Below are 17,068 nucleotides of genomic sequence, written 5' to 3'. Positions count from 1 at the left end.
GAGTTTTGTTAAACTCTCTCGAGCAAGGTATAAGTTAATAGGTCAGCATCATCCTTCTTCCTCTACCAATTGGTGCTAGTATACATTGGTTGTTGGATGGGATCCATCAGCTTGTGATTTCAATCATCTAAACAATATAATCTACATTTATCAAAATAATATGCAATATAATCTGCACGTCACCCCTAAGTTCTCATATATATGGTACCTAGCAAGGCTCCTAGTATCAGAGTAATTGCATGGACATATTAAAATAAGGAAAACTAATGAAAATGACTTCAAAATTTTTAGTTTTAACAAAAAATCATCATATAACTTTATTTAATGATAAAGACAAGAGAAAGAAAACAAAAAACAAAAAAAACCTAACTAAAGGCGCATGCAAAGAGCACCCAATCAATCCTTCAGTTGCATAATCATTTGACATAATCCAAGCATATTTTATTCCTCTAAAATTAAAATTTCAAATTGAAGTGGGTTCTGTTTGATTTAGAACCACATTTGGGGCGGTATGGTTGAGAAGGAGTCGGTCAAGTGTGGGTTGGGATGATTGGGGGTAGGGGTGGGGCAACATCATTGACAACATCTCATCACACATTTTTTAGCCATGCATGACTTTAAAGGCGTGGAAGTTAATCTCTATCATGTTTTTTTTATTTTTTATTTTTAAATATTTTTATTGCATTCTGCTGAAAGAACTTGAAAATTTGGGAAAAGCATCTACGGTTAGATTTCATAAACAATGTAGTATCGTTAAGTTTCATATACAGTGTGGAAAGTTTCATAAACAGTGTCGTACTGTTAAGTATCATAAATAGTATAGTACCATTAAGTTTCATAAACAGTGTATGTAGTAAGTTTCATAAACAGTTTGTGTGAGGGGCGAGCAAGTCCGTGAGTAAAATTTTTTTTTTTTAAAATATATTAAAATTAATAACAGATAGATGCAATTCTTTCTAACAAAACATATAGAGATTGTTTTATATTGTTGTTTTGTTACACAACATATAATTGATAACAGATCAGTTTGATTCGTAACTGGAACTGGTTCCATTAATAAAAATATGTAAACATGAACCGGCTCGGGCTCGTTTACAAAAACAAGTCGAATCCGGATCCACCAAAATTGTATTATTCTAAGGCACTTAATTGGTGCCCTCTCATTACTTGACTGAACGACTGCTAATACATTATTAACTTCTTTTGTCAATTAAACTTAATAATCTAGGCTCTTAAGCATCTTATAAACCAACTGCCAATTTTGTGAGACTTCGATACAGTGTGCTCATCGTACATAAAAATTATTTTTAGAAGAAGAACCTGCCATATATATATAAGAAACATATCAAATTTCTTTTCTTTTTATTGCCCTTTACGCGTCAATCTTCCCACCTAATCGAAACGTAACAACTAATGTGACATCCCACATCGCTCATGGGAGTGATTCTTAAATGTATATTCCAATCCCTACCTAGCACGAGGCCTTTTGGGAGCTCACTGGCTTTGGGTTCCGTAGGAACTTCGAAGTTAAGCGAGAAGGGGGCTAGAGCAATCCCATGATGGGTGACCCACTGGGAAGTTGCTCGTGAGTTTCCAAAAACAAAACCGTGAGGGAATGGTAAGCCCAAAGCGGACAATATCGTGCTACGGTGGTGGAGCGGGCCCAGGAAGTGATTCGCCCCGGGCCGGGATGTGATAATTTGGTATCAGAGCCTAACCCTGGTCGTGATGCGCTGACAAGGACGTCGGGCCCCTAAGGGGGGTGGATTGTGACATCCCACATCGCCCAGGGGAGTGATCCTTAAATGTATATTCCAATCCCTACCTAACACGAGGCCTTTTGGGAGCTCACTGGCTTCGGGTTCCGTAGGAACTCCGAAGTTAAGCGAGAAGGGGGCTAGAGCAATTCCATGATGGGTGACCCACTGGGAAGTTGCTCGTGAGTTCCCAAAAACAAAACCGTGAGAGAATGGTAAGCCCAAAGCGGACAATATCGTGCTACGATGGTAGAGCGGGCCCTGGAAATGATCCGTCCCGGGCCGGGATGTGACAACTAACAACTACTAGGTAGGGAGCATACATAGGAAAACCAAGCAACCAAATTAATATTTAGAAATTAATGCAACAGCTAAAGCAAGAATTCCCATAGTCTTAAGCAAGATCTTCTAAGAAAGTTCAATGATGTATATGAAAGGACTAATGTACTTTGACAATTCCACCTATCAATATACATTGAAATCTTTTCAGATTACCTCAAAATTAGGAGAGATTTTTCTTTATACTTGAAACATTGCCACGTCGTGTCAATTTTGCTCAAATCATAATACATCTTTGCTTTTTTTATTAATATACATTCAAAATGATACATATCAATCATATTATTCATATCATTCACTTATACTATAACTCGTTAAAAAATAAAACATATCAACAATATTATCAACAATATTTTCCACCTAACTAAAAGTACACAAAAATACACAAGTTTCAACTGCATATAATATTTCTAGGAATGTAGCCCCATCACAATTCACAACAAGAAAGTCGGCTATATGCTGTTAACAACAACTGTTCCTTGTGGAAAACAGACTGCCATGCGTTCACTCTGCATGGTAAGACTTGTACGGTTGGACCTTGGCGGGTTACTACGAAGTACGAAGTTCGCACTTTGACTTCAACTAAAATTGAACTGCACGTGTATGGTCCAATATAACAAGTTGAGGACTTAAGAAAACAACTAATTTATCTGTAAAAACTAAAAAGTCAGTTTTGGCATAGTGGCAAACTCATATACCACAATAAAAGACGATAACAGATTAGGTGAGTCGAGCTATATAAATAATTTGGTCATCGTCTATAAAAGTAGTCTTAATCTTGCAGTAAGAAAGAACGAAGACCTTGGGGTTTAGCCATCAATTACAAAGTAGACTATTTTTTTTTCGCAAGTAAAAAAAGCGAATTTATTGATAGAACGACCCCTCTGTCCCTTGTATCTCCAAATTTTATTAAAAAATTTGTATATAATATATAAGTATATAAGCTTAAATGATAATTTTATTGAACAATTGCACGACTTAACGCATGTAATAATTTATCCGTTAATCAACGTTTGGGGTTACATGATTAACACGTCAAATATACATTTTTCAGCCTGATTTACTAAGGAAACATATCATTTTAGGTAGATATGTCGACCAAGCTATAGCCAATAGGACTATGACATGTATATTATAAGATACAGAATAAAACTGTGTCCTGATCGTGTTAATAGATAACAAATTTTATTAAGATATTAAAATGATTAAATGGGTTAGGTCACTTATCGACATTGTATTATTAATATTATATGGGTTCACTTAAGACAATAAGAATGACAAGGAATTTGTAGCTTAAGTAATTATAAAGCTTTTACCTATGAATTCATAGTTATGTGTTCGATTTTTCTGATCAAAACTATACCAGTTAATGATGACAATAATTTTATCTGATCAATATTAAGGGAAATTAATCCAAGCTCACTAATTACATATTATATTGACTTGTTTGGTGTTTAATTATTTCATTTGCTCAAAGTTCAAAACGTAACCCTAAGTTTTTTTTGAGAAAGTGCTACGTGATTCGTACAAAAACCAACTCGACCATCATGCATCGGTTCTTGGAAGTTGCATAATTGACCTAGAAATTGCGACTATTGTTAATCAAATCTTTGACCAAAAAAAAAAAAAAAAAAAAAAAAAAAAAAAAAACAAAACAATTGTTAATCAAATTCCTAGCATTCAGAATACTCTTTTGAATAATCTTTTGAAAGCAACCCCACAAGTGCATGCCCCTTTGCTTGCTTCGTACGGAGGGGTTTGTGTTTTAAGAGGAGACTTGGACATTTCAAAAAGGGCAATGAGAAGATTGTTTACCTCGTACAAGTCAACCAATTATTTCTAACGTTCTTTCATGGCAGTAATTGGGATCATCTTGTAATCAAAGCATTTATAACTGGGGAGAATGTGTGCATGAATCGCGATTACATAAATATGCTCTCAAAGTTCGTGATACATGAGGTGTGAGAAAGAATATTGAGGTATGCGACTTCTCATATTTTAGGAAATGACAGAATAAGAGTTCAATTTTTGTCGTGAATGTGATAAGGTAAGTTCTACATTACTAAAATTATAACTTTCCACACAACGTTAAAAGAGACGATGTGTTGCGTAAACAAACTATCATATGATTCCAATAAATATTGTCTAAGTAATTTGGGTGGCAACTGGTAAAACTATTTAATACTTGCCCTGAAGAACTGTATAATTGTATAACTATGTTTCCCTTCGATGGTTGCTTTTGTGCCGTGGAGATGGTGGTGGTGCCCGTGGCAATGGAATTAGGGTCAGGTTGTGGCAAAAATTTGACGTTGGGTTTATGAGATGGGCCGAAGTATTGATCTCTTTTTAGCTGGGCCATAGCCATCAAGTCTTACAATTGGATCCAAGGGGACTCTCCTCTATGGTCAATTTACTAGCAAGTATTTACATGTTCACTACTTATGTTTCGCAAACAAAATAATCGTATCGTACTAACTAGCTAAGAGCGTTGTTTGGCTCCTTACATGTATAGAGTCATTCATCTTTACACAAATATTAAAATATCTCATTTAAACTATAAAATAAAAGTTTTTGCACACATATTATAAGCTAATTAGCATGTGATAAAGAATGATTCTTAAAGAGCCACATATTTTACTTTAGTTAAAGTATATAATGATGATGCCACTCAGTACTCAGGTCTAGAGATATTATTCGTCACTTGGAAGTGAGAGGTTTTAGATTCGAATCTCGTGAATGACGAATTCGATATCAAATTAGGTTGCCCATTATATGGCTTAGCTGAACTCCCCATCTTTTTAGTGTAAAAATATCGATGTACTAAAAAAAAAAAAGTATACATAATGATGATTTCTTTGAGTGATTAATTGCGATGCAAATTAATTTGGCTTGACTTGAATTTGTTTGAACATATTAAAGTATAAAATATCCGCATATTTTTATTTTAAGAAACTAACAGGTGAGCATGTAGTCATTTCTTTTTCTTCAAAAATAAAAATAAAACCACTATAAAAAAATTTAAGAAAAACTAGCGAAAAATCTAAAAAAACTTTATTTTTAATGAAAAATGATAAATAAAGGTGTAGTGAATAGTACCAGAAAAAGGTAAAAATGTGATTTTTTTTTTTGTTAAAAGTAAACAATACCAGAAGTGTTTTAAAGCTCCAAAAAATTTATAACAACGTTTTTTTGACCAAAATTTTATAACAACCTTTGATAGAAAAAATTAAAGCAACTAATGGATTAATAGTTGTTTGAATTTTGATAAATATTTTCTTTTTTAAGCACCGGAGAAATGAATAAGTAGTTAATAGCTACGACCTACGGAAAAGAATGAGATTGGGGCATCATTATGAAAAAAGACATAATTTGGATTTCCAATTAATTGCAACAGTTAGACAAAGTACACAAACTAATTAACCTTTAAATCCCCACCAATCCAATTATCCAACCACCACTAAAAGAAAAAAAGAAAAAAGAAAAAAGAAAAAAAGAAAAAAAGAAAAAAAGAAAAAAAGAAAAAAAAGTCAAAGAACACAAAAGACAAAACAATGGGAATATAATCCAACGAGTGAGACAACTGCATGAATTCCACGTGGCACAAACCCCAATGTAAACAAATTATATGATGCGTGGATGCTATTATTGAGTGTCACGTTCTAATAATATTATAGATAATTGAAGAAACGTTAGTTGAAATTTGATCTACTAATTGATTTTTTTATTTTTTTATTTTTGTAACACATTGATTCTTTGATCTTGTATGATTAACTTTTTATGAAGCTTCGTTCTTTTTTTGTCATTTAAAACCTTTTATTTTGGTTAAAATTTTTAACTGACCTAGTCAAAAAGACATTTACTCAGTATTGTAATAAACTCGGAAACTAATACTCACAGAATTTTATTCTTCAAAGCTCCAACTAGACAAAATTTTATAAGTCATTGCTCCAATCTTCTTAATAATATAAAAACACGTGTGCATTTTTATCCACGTCAAATTTAATCATTAACACGAGACGCTTCGATGACAGTATAAGTATACCGAGCAAGTAGCCCTCCGAATGAGCTGTACGCTAATCAGATTCACAACCGCAACCAACCAGATACCGCCAAAGTTTCCACAAATAGAATCATTAAATAATGAAAATTTAATAATAATAATAATTTTCCCCAACGTTTAAGTACGTCTTAAGCGAAGCTCTTCACTGTACTTCTTCACAAGTCGCAAACCCACCCGCATTCATTTCATTATCCATTTAATTTTTAATTTAATTTAATTTAATTATTAAATTTCCATTGACGTCCATCTTCTGTTTTCCCTTCAAAATTTTCCTCCTCTTTCCATCATTTTCCTGAGAAAATCGAATTCATATCCGATCATGAAGGCCCTCGCGGCCACCGCCACCGACATCCTAAAGACCCCGACATTCATCAAAATTACAGCCGTTGCCCTCCTCTCCGTCTCCCTCTTCCTACTCGCCAACCACTATTCTGTTACCTATCCTTCCCTCCCCTTCTTCTCCTCCACCGCCACACCTTCCGGCCCGCATACTCCGTCTCTCGCGTCTCCTCCGCCGGAATCGCATCCTCCGAATCCTCCGGCAGCTCCTTCCCCTCCTCTGCCGTCACCACCGCCTCCGCCGCCGCCGGAGGTTGAGAGGATGGGGATAGTAGACGAGAACGGCGCGATGTCGGAGGAGTTCAAGGTCGGGGAGTTCGACCCGAGTTTGATCGAGGATTTGAGGAACGTGAGTGGAGGAGACGAGAAACTGGAGGACGGTGGTGGTGTTAGGGTTAGGGTTGGGAAGTATAAGTTGTGCAATGAGCGCATGACGGATTATATACCGTGTTTGGACAATGTGAAGGAGATTAAGAGGTGGAATTCGAGTGAGAGGGGGGAAAAGTACGAGAGGCATTGTCCTGGGCAGGGCAAGGAGTTGAATTGCGTGGTGCCGAGGCCGAAAGGCTATCAGACTCGAATACCGTGGCCTCAGAGCCGAGATGAGGTAATTTGGATTCCAAAGTGCGCAAAAGTTTGATTTCTGTTTTTGGTAATGTTTCTTGCTTTGTTTGAAATTTGAATGGGTTTAAGTGTTGCTGTTGCATTTAATTTGGTTATGTGAGTGAAAAGTACAGCAATTGATTTCAACTGTTAATTTGCAATTGTAAACGACAAAGGGAAGAAGTGTAAGTCTAAATTTTAGTAGGGTTTAATTCTTGCACTCATGATGTACAAATGTGGATGAGATGGAATGGATTGTTGGGATTCGCACTGGAAATTTGGATGAAAGACTTTGAGGAGTGATGATGGCAATGTGCCGTTCACTTTTCGCTTCTCTTTTAGAAACAAATCAGTAGTAATGAACTAATAGTTCTGATTTCTTTCTTTTTTTCGTTGGATTTTGATTCCAAGTAATCTCTGTTTTTTTTTTTGATTTTTTTTTTTTTTTTTTTTAGTTTTTAAGCTTTATATGCACACGTTAACTGAACTTGTAATTCCTTGTAGAGAAAGATAAATTCTGGCATTGAAATGACTTGACTATTTGTGCATTGACTTACATCTTCCTCCAGAACTGAAGACAAAATTCCATCATTCTGTAGATCTTCATGTGCAACATATTACTCTTTCACCTGGTTTGATTAAGAATGAGTGTTCTTTTTGGCTAACATGAGGATATGATTACAGGTGTGGTTCAGTAATGTACCCCATACTCGACTAGTTGATGATAAAGGTGGTCAGAATTGGATACGGGTAGAAAAAGATAAATTCGTTTTTCCAGGAGGTGGAACGCAGTTCATTCATGGGGCGGATGAATACTTGAATCAGATTTCAGATGTTAGTTTCTTGCACAATTCTCATTTAGTATTTGCATCTGTTCACATGATATTCATTACCGCCTCTCTAATTGAATGCGCAGATGGTTGTTGACATTGCATTTGGTCACAAAACTCGAGTTGCCTTAGATATTGGTTGTGGAGTAGCAAGTTTTGGTGCCTTTTTGATGCAGCGGAATGTGACCACTCTGTCAATAGCACCAAAAGATGTTCATGAGAATCAGATACAGTTTGCACTAGAGCGTGGTGTGCCTGCAATGGTGGCAGTATTTGCTACTCACCGCTTGTTGTATCCAAGCCAGGCTTTTGACTTGATCCATTGTTCAAGATGTAGAATTAATTGGACCCGAGATGGTAATCCTTTTCTCTTTCATGGATATTTGATGGCATAATCCTTTATCTTTAAACGTTTAACATAAGCTAAAGGTTCATTATGATCCAGTCTTATTGATTTTGGGGTCTTTCTAAATTGTGTATCAGTCACTACTTGCTAGTTGTTTCTATGCTTTTCTATCTGATATGGAATGGAATATATATGTAATGCATTTGATACTAGTACACAAAAGCTATTTGACTCAAAGAATCCTTTGTTCTTTTGATTATGTGATGAAGATGGAATTTTGCTTCTCGAGGCTGACAGGTTGCTAAGAGCAGGAGGATACTTTGTTTGGGCAGCACAGCCCGTTTATAAACATGAAGATGCCCTACAAGAACAATGGAAAGGTAGCTCATTTTGTAATATATATTCTAGGTTCATACCTACATGCTGTATCTATGCACGTTGAAAGCTTGAGCGGAAATTTTCTATTATATATCGTTCTTTTTCATTTGCATCAGTTCATCTTCTCTCCCATTTGACAAGAAAGTAGAATTATTAAGTTTTTTTCTGTTTGAGCTCTCAAACTAATGTTTGTTTTTATCGATTAACAGAAATGGAGAACCTGACTACTCGCATTTGTTGGGAGCTTGTAAATAAGAAGGGATATGTTGCTATATGGCGGAAGCCTTTGAACAATAGCTGTTATCTTAGTCGTGATGCCAGTGTGCAGCCTCCATTATGTGATACAAATGACGATCCAGATAATGTCTGGTAAGTCCTACTTCAAGGTTCACTTTGGTTTAGTAGAATTCTTCAAATGTCAATCCATATACCTAGTTCAATACATTTTGTCAAAAATGCGTATGTTGTTCAGTTGGACCTTTATCCCGACTCCTGTAGACTTGGTAATGATAATCTAACATATTTCCTGAGGGGCAGTGCAAACCTTATCTTGTGTCTTGAGGAGAGAGAGTTGATCAAATTTGCTCGAACCAAAAGGCTTTTGGTATATATGATAAAGGTTGTGGAAGGAAAGATGTGAAAACATGGCGATTAATCTAATTCGATTTGAGTTTTTCATCTAAAGTTAACACTTTGAATATAATGGCCCCTTCCATGTACACTTAGCTAATAAATTTAACAAAAACCTTGTACTAGTGGTTCTTCTAGTCTCATTATTGGGTATACTCTATGTCCTATTCAAATTTGATATCTCACAAAAAGATCACGAGCCCTACCTAGCTGCTGAGTAATAAATAAAGTATATGTATTCTATAACCACAGTAACCCTTAGTTATACTTTTTGCAGGAATGTTAGTTTAAAGGCATGCATCAGTCGATTACCTGAGAATGGTTTTGGAGCAAATGTTAGCACATGGCCTGCACGCCTTCAAGATCCACCAGAAAGGCTCCAGAGCATAAAGCTAGATGCCTACATATCGAGAAAGGAAATCTTTAGGGCAGAGGCAAAGTACTGGCATGAAATATTATCTGGTTATATTGGCGCTTTCCATTGGAGAGAGTTAAACTTTAGAAACATATTGGACATGAGAGCTGGATATGGAGGGTATACGTTCAAATAATTGTTTCTACTTTTCCATTACATAGACCTTAAAGCTTTCTATTTCAGTGGTCTTTTGAATCCAGAGAGAAACAGTAAAAATTGTTTTGGCCTTGGCAGGTTTGCAGCAGGATTGATTGATCACCAGATGGATTGCTGGGTTATGAACGTTGTTCCTGTTTCTGGGTTCAATACTTTGCCAGTCATATATGACCGCGGACTTATTGGAGTTATGCATGACTGGTATGGGAAACACACCTGCTTTCTGTTTTTAACTCTTTTCTTGGATTTTATACCATATTTTCACATAAAACTTGGTTTTACAGTGTGGTTGCCTCTACACTAGCCACAATTTTTTCTCTGAACGCCCCTTTTGGGTCTCCTGTTAGTGTGATATTAATTTATGCAAACGATGTTATGCTTTATTTGTTTACTAATTCCTTCAGACGTGGTCATGATGCTCAAATTTATGTTTCTTAGGTGCGAGCCGTTTGACACTTATCCGAGAACATACGACTTGATACATGCAGCCGGTCTCTTCTCTATTGAGAAAACGAGGTATAACTTTGTGCTTTAGTTTTAGCCTATTGTATTTGTTTCTTTGTCCGCCTTCATGCAGTGCAGAGTAGATATATTTTCTATTAACCTGCTTGTGTTGGGAACAGGTGTAATATTTCAACCATCATGCTCGAGATGGATCGAATGCTGAGGCCTGGTGGACGTGTTTACATACGTGACTCAGTATCCGTAATTGCTGAGCTTCAAGAAATCGCGAGTGCCGTTGGATGGGTGCCTGCGCTACATGACACCGGAGAAGGACCCCATGCAAGCTGGAAGATCTTAATCGGTGACAAGCGTTTTTGATCGGATTCGGGTGTAAACAAGTCGATGTATTTTTCTGTAAATGGGTGGAAATCTACCTGAAATCGCACCATTGAAGAGAAAGCACTGCAACTAACTTATTGCCATTGTTTTATGCTGTGTAATTTGTAAGATTGGCAAGAACAAATGAACAATCTCGCTTCCTTTTTTTAATTTATTGCCCATGACCTGCATAAATATACATAGAAAGGAAGATGAGCTTCAGTGTTTCGATTACGGTAAAGTATTACGGCCGTCTAGTTAGGCAACAAAATATCTACTGCCGGCGAAGGGGCGGGGCTGTGTGGTAATGTGGTTCCCGGATATAGTCATCAGTGGAGGCTTCTCTGTAGTCTGATGCAGTAGTATCAACGTCCCAGTAAGAAGGATTGAAATGCTGCGGATTACAAAGTTTAGGAATTTAGTTTTCGAAACATTATTGACATCCAAATTTTAATCATGGATTTTTCAAATTATGGCTATCTGGCTAGCAATAATGTGGTTCAAATTCATTTTTGACAAGATTTCTCATTTACAAGTAAACAAGAATATCATTAGACTGTGGTAATAATGGGAAATTACGGTCATCTTAAAAAAAAAAAAAAATATGGCCATCTAGTTTTTTTTTTTTTTTAGGAAGTTTTAACGAAAAGCCTGCAGTACTGTTCACGAAAAACCATATTTTTACCCTAAGAAATCAATCTAGGTACTATTCAATTTACTATTTATTTTATCCATATCATTAAAACTCAAAGTTTTCAAATTCTTTTCATTATTATTTTTTTTTTCCTTTCCTGATAAAAGGTAAATTTCATCACCAATCAACACAAGTACAACAAAGGCCTAAACAAGTTAAGCACAAAAAAAAAAAAAAAAAAAAAAAAGGGGCACAAACACAAAAAGATAATGGCTGAAGCCCAACCTTGGAGCCCAGCACACACAAGCAAACCACACAGAAAGACCTGCTAAAGCTGCAGATGGCCACCAGAAATCCGCACAACGGTCCGCCTCCCTCCACGATCAACAGGGATCACCACCCCGAGCCTCACGCCGAGCATACCCCGTCCCCCGAGCCACTCCCATCCCCACTTGAAGAATCCCTCTCCCCATCTCCCTCCCTATCAGTATTAACCTGTTTGGAGAGATAAGTTTCGTAGATTTTGATGACGAGTTGGGGATCTTTCTTCACCAAATCGTCGTACTCCAACCGGGCAGTGAGCTTGTCCATGTTGTCGGTGATCACTTCCAAGGCCGCGTCCATGACGTCCTCCGCGTTATGGCCCCAGGCGAAGGTGTAGGTCGTAAGCGCATTGTCCCAGTTGAGCTTGGACACCAAGAATTTCTGGCAGTAGTGCTTGAGATGCTGCACTTGGTATTTTTCAGCCAGTATTAGGAGGTCGCATGCCAAGTTCTGGTTAAGGCATGTCTCAGCAGTGTAGAGGTAGTTGACAAAAGCTTGTAGGGCATCGTAGCGCACATCGGCAATGTTAACGGTACCACTCCGACTTTCTTCCATCTCTTCATTCTCAAACATGGCTCTGAACACCGGAGAGCGGTTCACCTGATTCGTTGATCGAATAGAACCGTTCAGTTTTTAATTTCTCTTTCAAAGATTATCCACACGAAAAACCGGCTAAATCTGAAATTGTTTAGCCATTTCTACACCTAAGAGCACCTCCTAGTGCTTCTAAATGTTTTTACCTTAGTTAAAAGCGCTTTTGAATCTTTGATTGTAAGAACACTTTTAGCTTTCTTAAACATGCTGAGAATGCCTTAAAAGTGCTTTATGACAATAAAAACACTCCTAAACGCGTTGGGTATGAAAACTCTCTAGTGTCCAATTTTTTCCTAAACTTGTAGCTTATTACATCCTTCAACTTTTATAATTGACCAATTTTCTCATAATTTTTCTCCGGAATTTTAACTTTAGTTGATTACCTCTCTAAAATTTTATTAATAGCCCATTTCTCTTCTAGCGTTAGATTTTAAAAAATTTCATTATGTTTTCATCCATTCAATTTTTCATTCTTTTTGCTCCCGTACAGTTGTCAAGTGTTGTCTGTGTGATCAAAATAGATGAAAAATTGGATGAATTTTTTTAAAAATCTAGCGTCAAGGATAAAATTGACGGTTTATAAAAGTTCAGGGTGATAATTCGCTAAAATTAAAGTTCAAAAGGAAAATTGGCTAATTATAAAAATTCAGGAGGTTAATTGGCTAAAATTAAATTTCAAAGAGAAAATTGACAACTCTATACAAGTTGAGGGGCAAATTGACAAATATGCCCTTTGGAAAAGTAACTTGTCCAAGTAATTGCTTTTTCTAGAAAACACTTGAAAATTTAAGGGTCTGTTTGATACTCTACTTGAATCCAACTTTTTAAACTTAAAAACAATTTTTAAGTTTTAGGCCTTAAAAACTTGTTTGATAGGATTATTTTCAAAAGCTGAACTTAAGACTAATTTAAAAGTTGAACTTAAGATTAACTAAAAAATATATATTCTCTAAAAACATAAAAAGTGAGTTTTTAGAGTTTTTAAACTTAAACTCACTTATTTCTTTTCTCTCTCTCCTCCATTCTCACTCCAAATCTCTCTCTCTCTCTTTTCTTCTTTCTCTTTCTCCTTTTTTTTTTTTACCTTTTTCGTCTTCCTTCCAATTCTTTTCATTCTTTCGATTTTTTCTCTCATTTTTTTTTCCTCTATATCTCGTCTGATTGTATCATTTCTTTTTCTTTTCTTCAATCATCTTTTACTTTCTTTCCTCATTTCTTCTCTTTTTCCCTCTCCTGCGATTCCCCTTCTTTAAATCTTTTTGTCTAGTTTAAGTCGTAAGATTTAAAAATTTTAAATTGTAAACCAATCAAGTTTTTAAGTCTTAAATAAAATTGTTTTCAAGAAATGTTGTTATGAAATGTTTTGACAAATGATAAAAATTTTCAAATAAGATTCCAAACAGGCCTAGGAGAAACACTGGTTTTATTAAAAGCACTTATGAGCCTAAGACCTGGTTTGGTACTGAGGTGATTCTGAAAAAAGCTGGGAGCTGTTTTTGTGTTTGGTAAACATTCAGCTTCAGCTTTTTTTCACAGTTTTGGGTGAAAAAAAGCCAAAAATAAGAAGCTGCAAAACCTAGCTTTGAAAAATCAGCTTTTTTCACATCTGTTTTACATAAAAATTTACCAAACACTGTAATACTGTGTTTTTTTTTTCAAAAGCACTTTTACAAAAAAGTTTACCAAACACTCTGCTGCTTTATTTCACAGCCGCTTATTCTCACAGCACAGCAGAATCAGCTTTTTTTCAAAGCACAGCAATACCAAACCAGCCCTAAGTGCTTTCTAGAAAAGCAGCAGCAAACGTCCCTTAAACATGCTTATATCTTCATTCAGTAAAGCAGCATAAGGTTGGCAAAATGATACTAACCAGAACGGCCTTATGAGCCTGAACGGGCGGCTCAGAAGGGGAGTTGTCAGAGTCCAAGGCAATCAGAACGACGTCGGAGAAGGAAGCTGCCAGTGACGTAGCAGAAGTGGTCGGCGACGGCGAGCACAACTTGAGAAATTCAATCTTATCCTTGAGCTCTTCGTTCTCACCCATCAACTGCACCTTGATCTTGTCGGCCTCCAAGTAGCACCCCTTGCAGTACATGCCGCCGCCATGTCCGTCGAAACGACCTTCGCAAGATTTGCAATTGAATCGTGGCATTCTTCCGAGTGGGTGATCAAAAGGCATTCTTCCGAGTGGGTGATCAAACACGAATGTGAACCTCAACTCCACTATATTGACCAAAAGAGAAACGTAGACTCTCTACTAGTACTGCTCTTGCCACTTCAATTATTGTGCACCTTTGTGGAAAGTTTTAAGGATGAGGTTGTGGGCCCGTCCTAGCTAATGGCATTGAGAAAGCATCACTGGTACTACGGTATAATAATATTTCTTTTGGTAGGGTTTGTTTGATAATTAATCATGACTGACCGATTGTGTTGCGTATGCCGGATTCGTACCCAATGAATGTGACTCATTGCATCAACAGAAAAAAGAAAGTTCAAAAGAGAGAGAAGCCAATGAAAACATAGCGAGAAAGGCAGATGCCATGGGCCTTGGAGATTAAGTAAAGTGATGCCACCCACGCTAAAATGCACCATGTGCTACCACAAACAGTTTACCACTTGATATTTGTATCTTCACTAGCTAGTTCATCTACTTAATTATACAAAGAAAAGAGAAGACCAATTTGAAACTCGTATGATCATATCTTCACAAAGAATCCTAGATTCAGGTCGGGATAACGAGCACCTATGTCTTCACGGAAGAATCCTTCTGGGCAGCTGTATTCACCTGCTTGGAGAGATAAGCTTCATAGATTTCGACTACAAGTCGTGGATCTTTCTCCACTAGCTCCACGTACTCCTCCCGGGTAGTAAGCTTGTCCATGTTGTCTGTGATCAATGTCAATGCCGAGTCAATGATATGCTTTGCATTATGCTGGTGCGCAAAGGTGTAGCTCAAAACGGAATTTTCCCAGTTCAGTTTTGACACCAAGAACTTCTCGCAATGGACCTTGAGATGCTGCACTTGGTATTTTTCAGCCAGTACTAGGAGGTTACACGCCATGTCCTCGTCAAGGCATACCTCTGCTGTGTAGAGGTAGTTGACGAAGGCACGAAGGGCATCATAGGACACATCACTGATCTTGATGGTGCCACTCAGGCTCTCTTCCATCTCATTCTCAAGCATGGCTTTGAACACCGGAGAACGGCTCACCTGGATAAAGCGACCAAATGCTTGAAAGAAATTCAAAGACGGAAACGCTAAAACAGAACTATATTTCCCACGAACATTTGATCTACTCAAAGCATAAAGCTTTCCACATGAACAATAAACTACATCAAACACAAATGGAATAACAATGCTCACAGATTCATAACACCCTATATATAATCAAACAAGTTTTGTTTAATGCCTCTCAATGAATGATATATGAACCGAGTCATAGATTCATAACACCCTATATATAATCAAACTGAGTCATTAGAACAATATTTCTAATCAGACTATAATATAATGCAACTAAATAGTTAAAACCAAATTTACCAATTGATGAAAATCCCAAGACTTACCCAAATGGTTGAATTGTTGAAAAGGAGATTACTTTTCCCAAAAGAAATTAGTAAATAGGAACTTGAATGTAAATTCTCTTCTCAAATTAACCATTTTCCAGTACCCACGTTTCATTCAGGCAATAAAGCAAACAACTTGTGCCCAAGCTCGTAGACCCACAATCACAGCTACCAACAAGTTCACAACAAAAACAAGGTAAATCTGAATGAGGACTGACCAAAACGGCCTTATGGGCCGGCACAGGCACGGCGGAGCCGGCGGAGGCATCCTCGGAGGCAACCAAAACGACGTCGGAGAAGGAGGCGGGGAGGGAGCGAGTGAGGCGGAGGAAGGCGACCTTGGCCTTGAGGTCGTCGATCTCGCGCTTGAGCTCCTCCTCGGTCTCGTTGGCCTCCTCGTAGCACTCCTTGCAGGTGCCGGCGTCGTCGGATTCGTAGTCCTCCAGGCACGATATACACTTCATCGTCTCCGTCGGATGAAATTAAAGAAAGTGAGTGAGAGAGTGGCGAAGTCGAATGATTAATGTTGTCGCCAGTGTACCTCTTATAAACCATAATTGTCAAATAATCTATATAATTACTCTTTTTTTCTTTTTTATTTTGAGTACATCGATATAATTTTACATTAAGAGGAATGAAAGTTCAGCTAAACCATATAATATGCAACTTAATTTGGTATCGAATTCGTCATTAAAGTTAAGGAATTGAGTTTTCGAAACAATTTGATTTATTGACATCCCAATTTTAATGACGTATCATGTTTGAAAATTTTGATATCAATAAATCTAAATCGATTGTTTTTTTTTTCATCTAATCTGAACTAATGTGCCACGACCTGATTACTTTACAAATTATATAAATAGTTTCAAAGTATTGACAGATCAGTCTTACAAGTTATATGTAACAAGAAGTCGTTGTAAATAACCAACAAACGTTGACCTACAAGAAATTGCCATAGCCACTTTGAAATATTATTTTACACATTCATTTTAATTTTTCATAAAACCCGTCATGCACTTTTCTCGTTTTTTTTTTTTGTTTTTTTTTAATTTTTAATTTGTAAAAATATTTTAAGTTGATGCGACATTAATGTGATAAACATATTAACATGTAGGTGAGCCTCACTCATGCCCATCAAACATTTAATAAATTTTTAACGCTTTTGACAAAATATAGCAAAATATAGATGAAAATGGACTTCTACGGAATAAAGTAGCCCAAATTAAGTTTTAAGAAGAGAACGAAGTAAAGTTTTAATAGACATAAAAAAACCC

The 17,068-nt window shown here is 36.7% G+C and overlaps 3 protein-coding genes across 3 annotated transcripts; 1 reads left to right on the top strand and 2 right to left on the bottom strand.

Annotated features, from left to right (window-relative positions):
- Nucleotides 1–6,283: 6,283 nt before the first annotated feature.
- Nucleotides 6,284–10,846, top strand: LOC137737605 (probable methyltransferase PMT10). Its single transcript, XM_068477144.1, has 9 exons — nucleotides 6,284–7,102; nucleotides 7,783–7,932; nucleotides 8,015–8,285; nucleotides 8,544–8,654; nucleotides 8,862–9,021; nucleotides 9,560–9,817; nucleotides 9,932–10,054; nucleotides 10,292–10,369; nucleotides 10,477–10,846. The coding sequence occupies exons 1-9, from the start codon at nucleotides 6,476–6,478 to the stop codon at nucleotides 10,673–10,675; spliced, it is 1,977 nt and encodes a 658-aa protein (XP_068333245.1). The 5' UTR covers nucleotides 6,284–6,475; the 3' UTR covers nucleotides 10,676–10,846.
- A 103-nt stretch (nucleotides 10,847–10,949) lies between these two features.
- On the bottom strand, nucleotides 10,950–14,385 carry LOC137735947 (BTB/POZ domain-containing protein At4g08455-like). The gene is made up of 3 exons (XM_068475319.1): nucleotides 14,098–14,385; nucleotides 11,733–12,233; nucleotides 10,950–11,069 (listed from the first exon to the last, which is right to left on the bottom strand). The coding sequence occupies exons 1-3, from the start codon at nucleotides 14,377–14,379 to the stop codon at nucleotides 10,950–10,952; spliced, it is 903 nt and encodes a 300-aa protein (XP_068331420.1). The 5' UTR covers nucleotides 14,380–14,385.
- A 354-nt stretch (nucleotides 14,386–14,739) lies between these two features.
- On the bottom strand, nucleotides 14,740–16,335 carry LOC137711523 (BTB/POZ domain-containing protein At4g08455-like). The gene is made up of 2 exons (XM_068450766.1): nucleotides 16,013–16,335; nucleotides 14,740–15,438 (listed from the first exon to the last, which is right to left on the bottom strand). The coding sequence occupies exons 1-2, from the start codon at nucleotides 16,256–16,258 to the stop codon at nucleotides 14,971–14,973; spliced, it is 714 nt and encodes a 237-aa protein (XP_068306867.1). The 5' UTR covers nucleotides 16,259–16,335; the 3' UTR covers nucleotides 14,740–14,970.
- Nucleotides 16,336–17,068: the final 733 nt, after the last annotated feature.

Source organism: Pyrus communis, chromosome 1 (genome assembly GCF_963583255.1).
Source record: "Pyrus communis chromosome 1, drPyrComm1.1, whole genome shotgun sequence".
In the NCBI taxonomy this organism is placed as follows: domain Eukaryota; kingdom Viridiplantae; phylum Streptophyta; class Magnoliopsida; order Rosales; family Rosaceae; genus Pyrus; species Pyrus communis.
Note: the sequence above shows the minus strand (reverse complement) of the source record. Positions and strands in the feature narration are given on the sequence as shown.

What these genes read in the sequence shown, in the direction of transcription:
- LOC137737605 (XM_068477144.1), top strand. Translation starts at nt 6,476, where the DNA reads ATGAAGGCCCTCGCGGCCACCGCCACCGACATCCTAAAGACCCCGACA. An exon ending in CCTACAAGAACAATGGAAAG is followed by an intron (nt 8,655 to 8,861) that starts GTAGCTCATTTT and finishes ATCGATTAACAG; the next exon opens with AAATGGAGAACCTGACTACT. An exon ending in ATGAGAGCTGGATATGGAGG is followed by an intron (nt 9,818 to 9,931) that starts GTATACGTTCAA and finishes TGGCCTTGGCAG; the next exon opens with GTTTGCAGCAGGATTGATTG.
- LOC137735947 (XM_068475319.1), bottom strand. Translation starts at nt 14,379, where the DNA reads ATGCCACGATTCAATTGCAAATCTTGCGAAGGTCGTTTCGACGGACAT. An exon ending in AGGCTCATAAGGCCGTTCTG is followed by an intron (nt 12,234 to 14,097) that starts GTTAGTATCATT and finishes TCAACGAATCAG; the next exon opens with GTGAACCGCTCTCCGGTGTT. An exon ending in GGAGTGGCTCGGGGGACGGG is followed by an intron (nt 11,070 to 11,732) that starts GTATGCTCGGCG and finishes TGTAATCCGCAG; the next exon opens with CATTTCAATCCTTCTTACTG.
- LOC137711523 (XM_068450766.1), bottom strand. Translation starts at nt 16,258, where the DNA reads ATGAAGTGTATATCGTGCCTGGAGGACTACGAATCCGACGACGCCGGC. An exon ending in CGGCCCATAAGGCCGTTTTG is followed by an intron (nt 15,439 to 16,012) that starts GTCAGTCCTCAT and finishes CGCTTTATCCAG; the next exon opens with GTGAGCCGTTCTCCGGTGTT.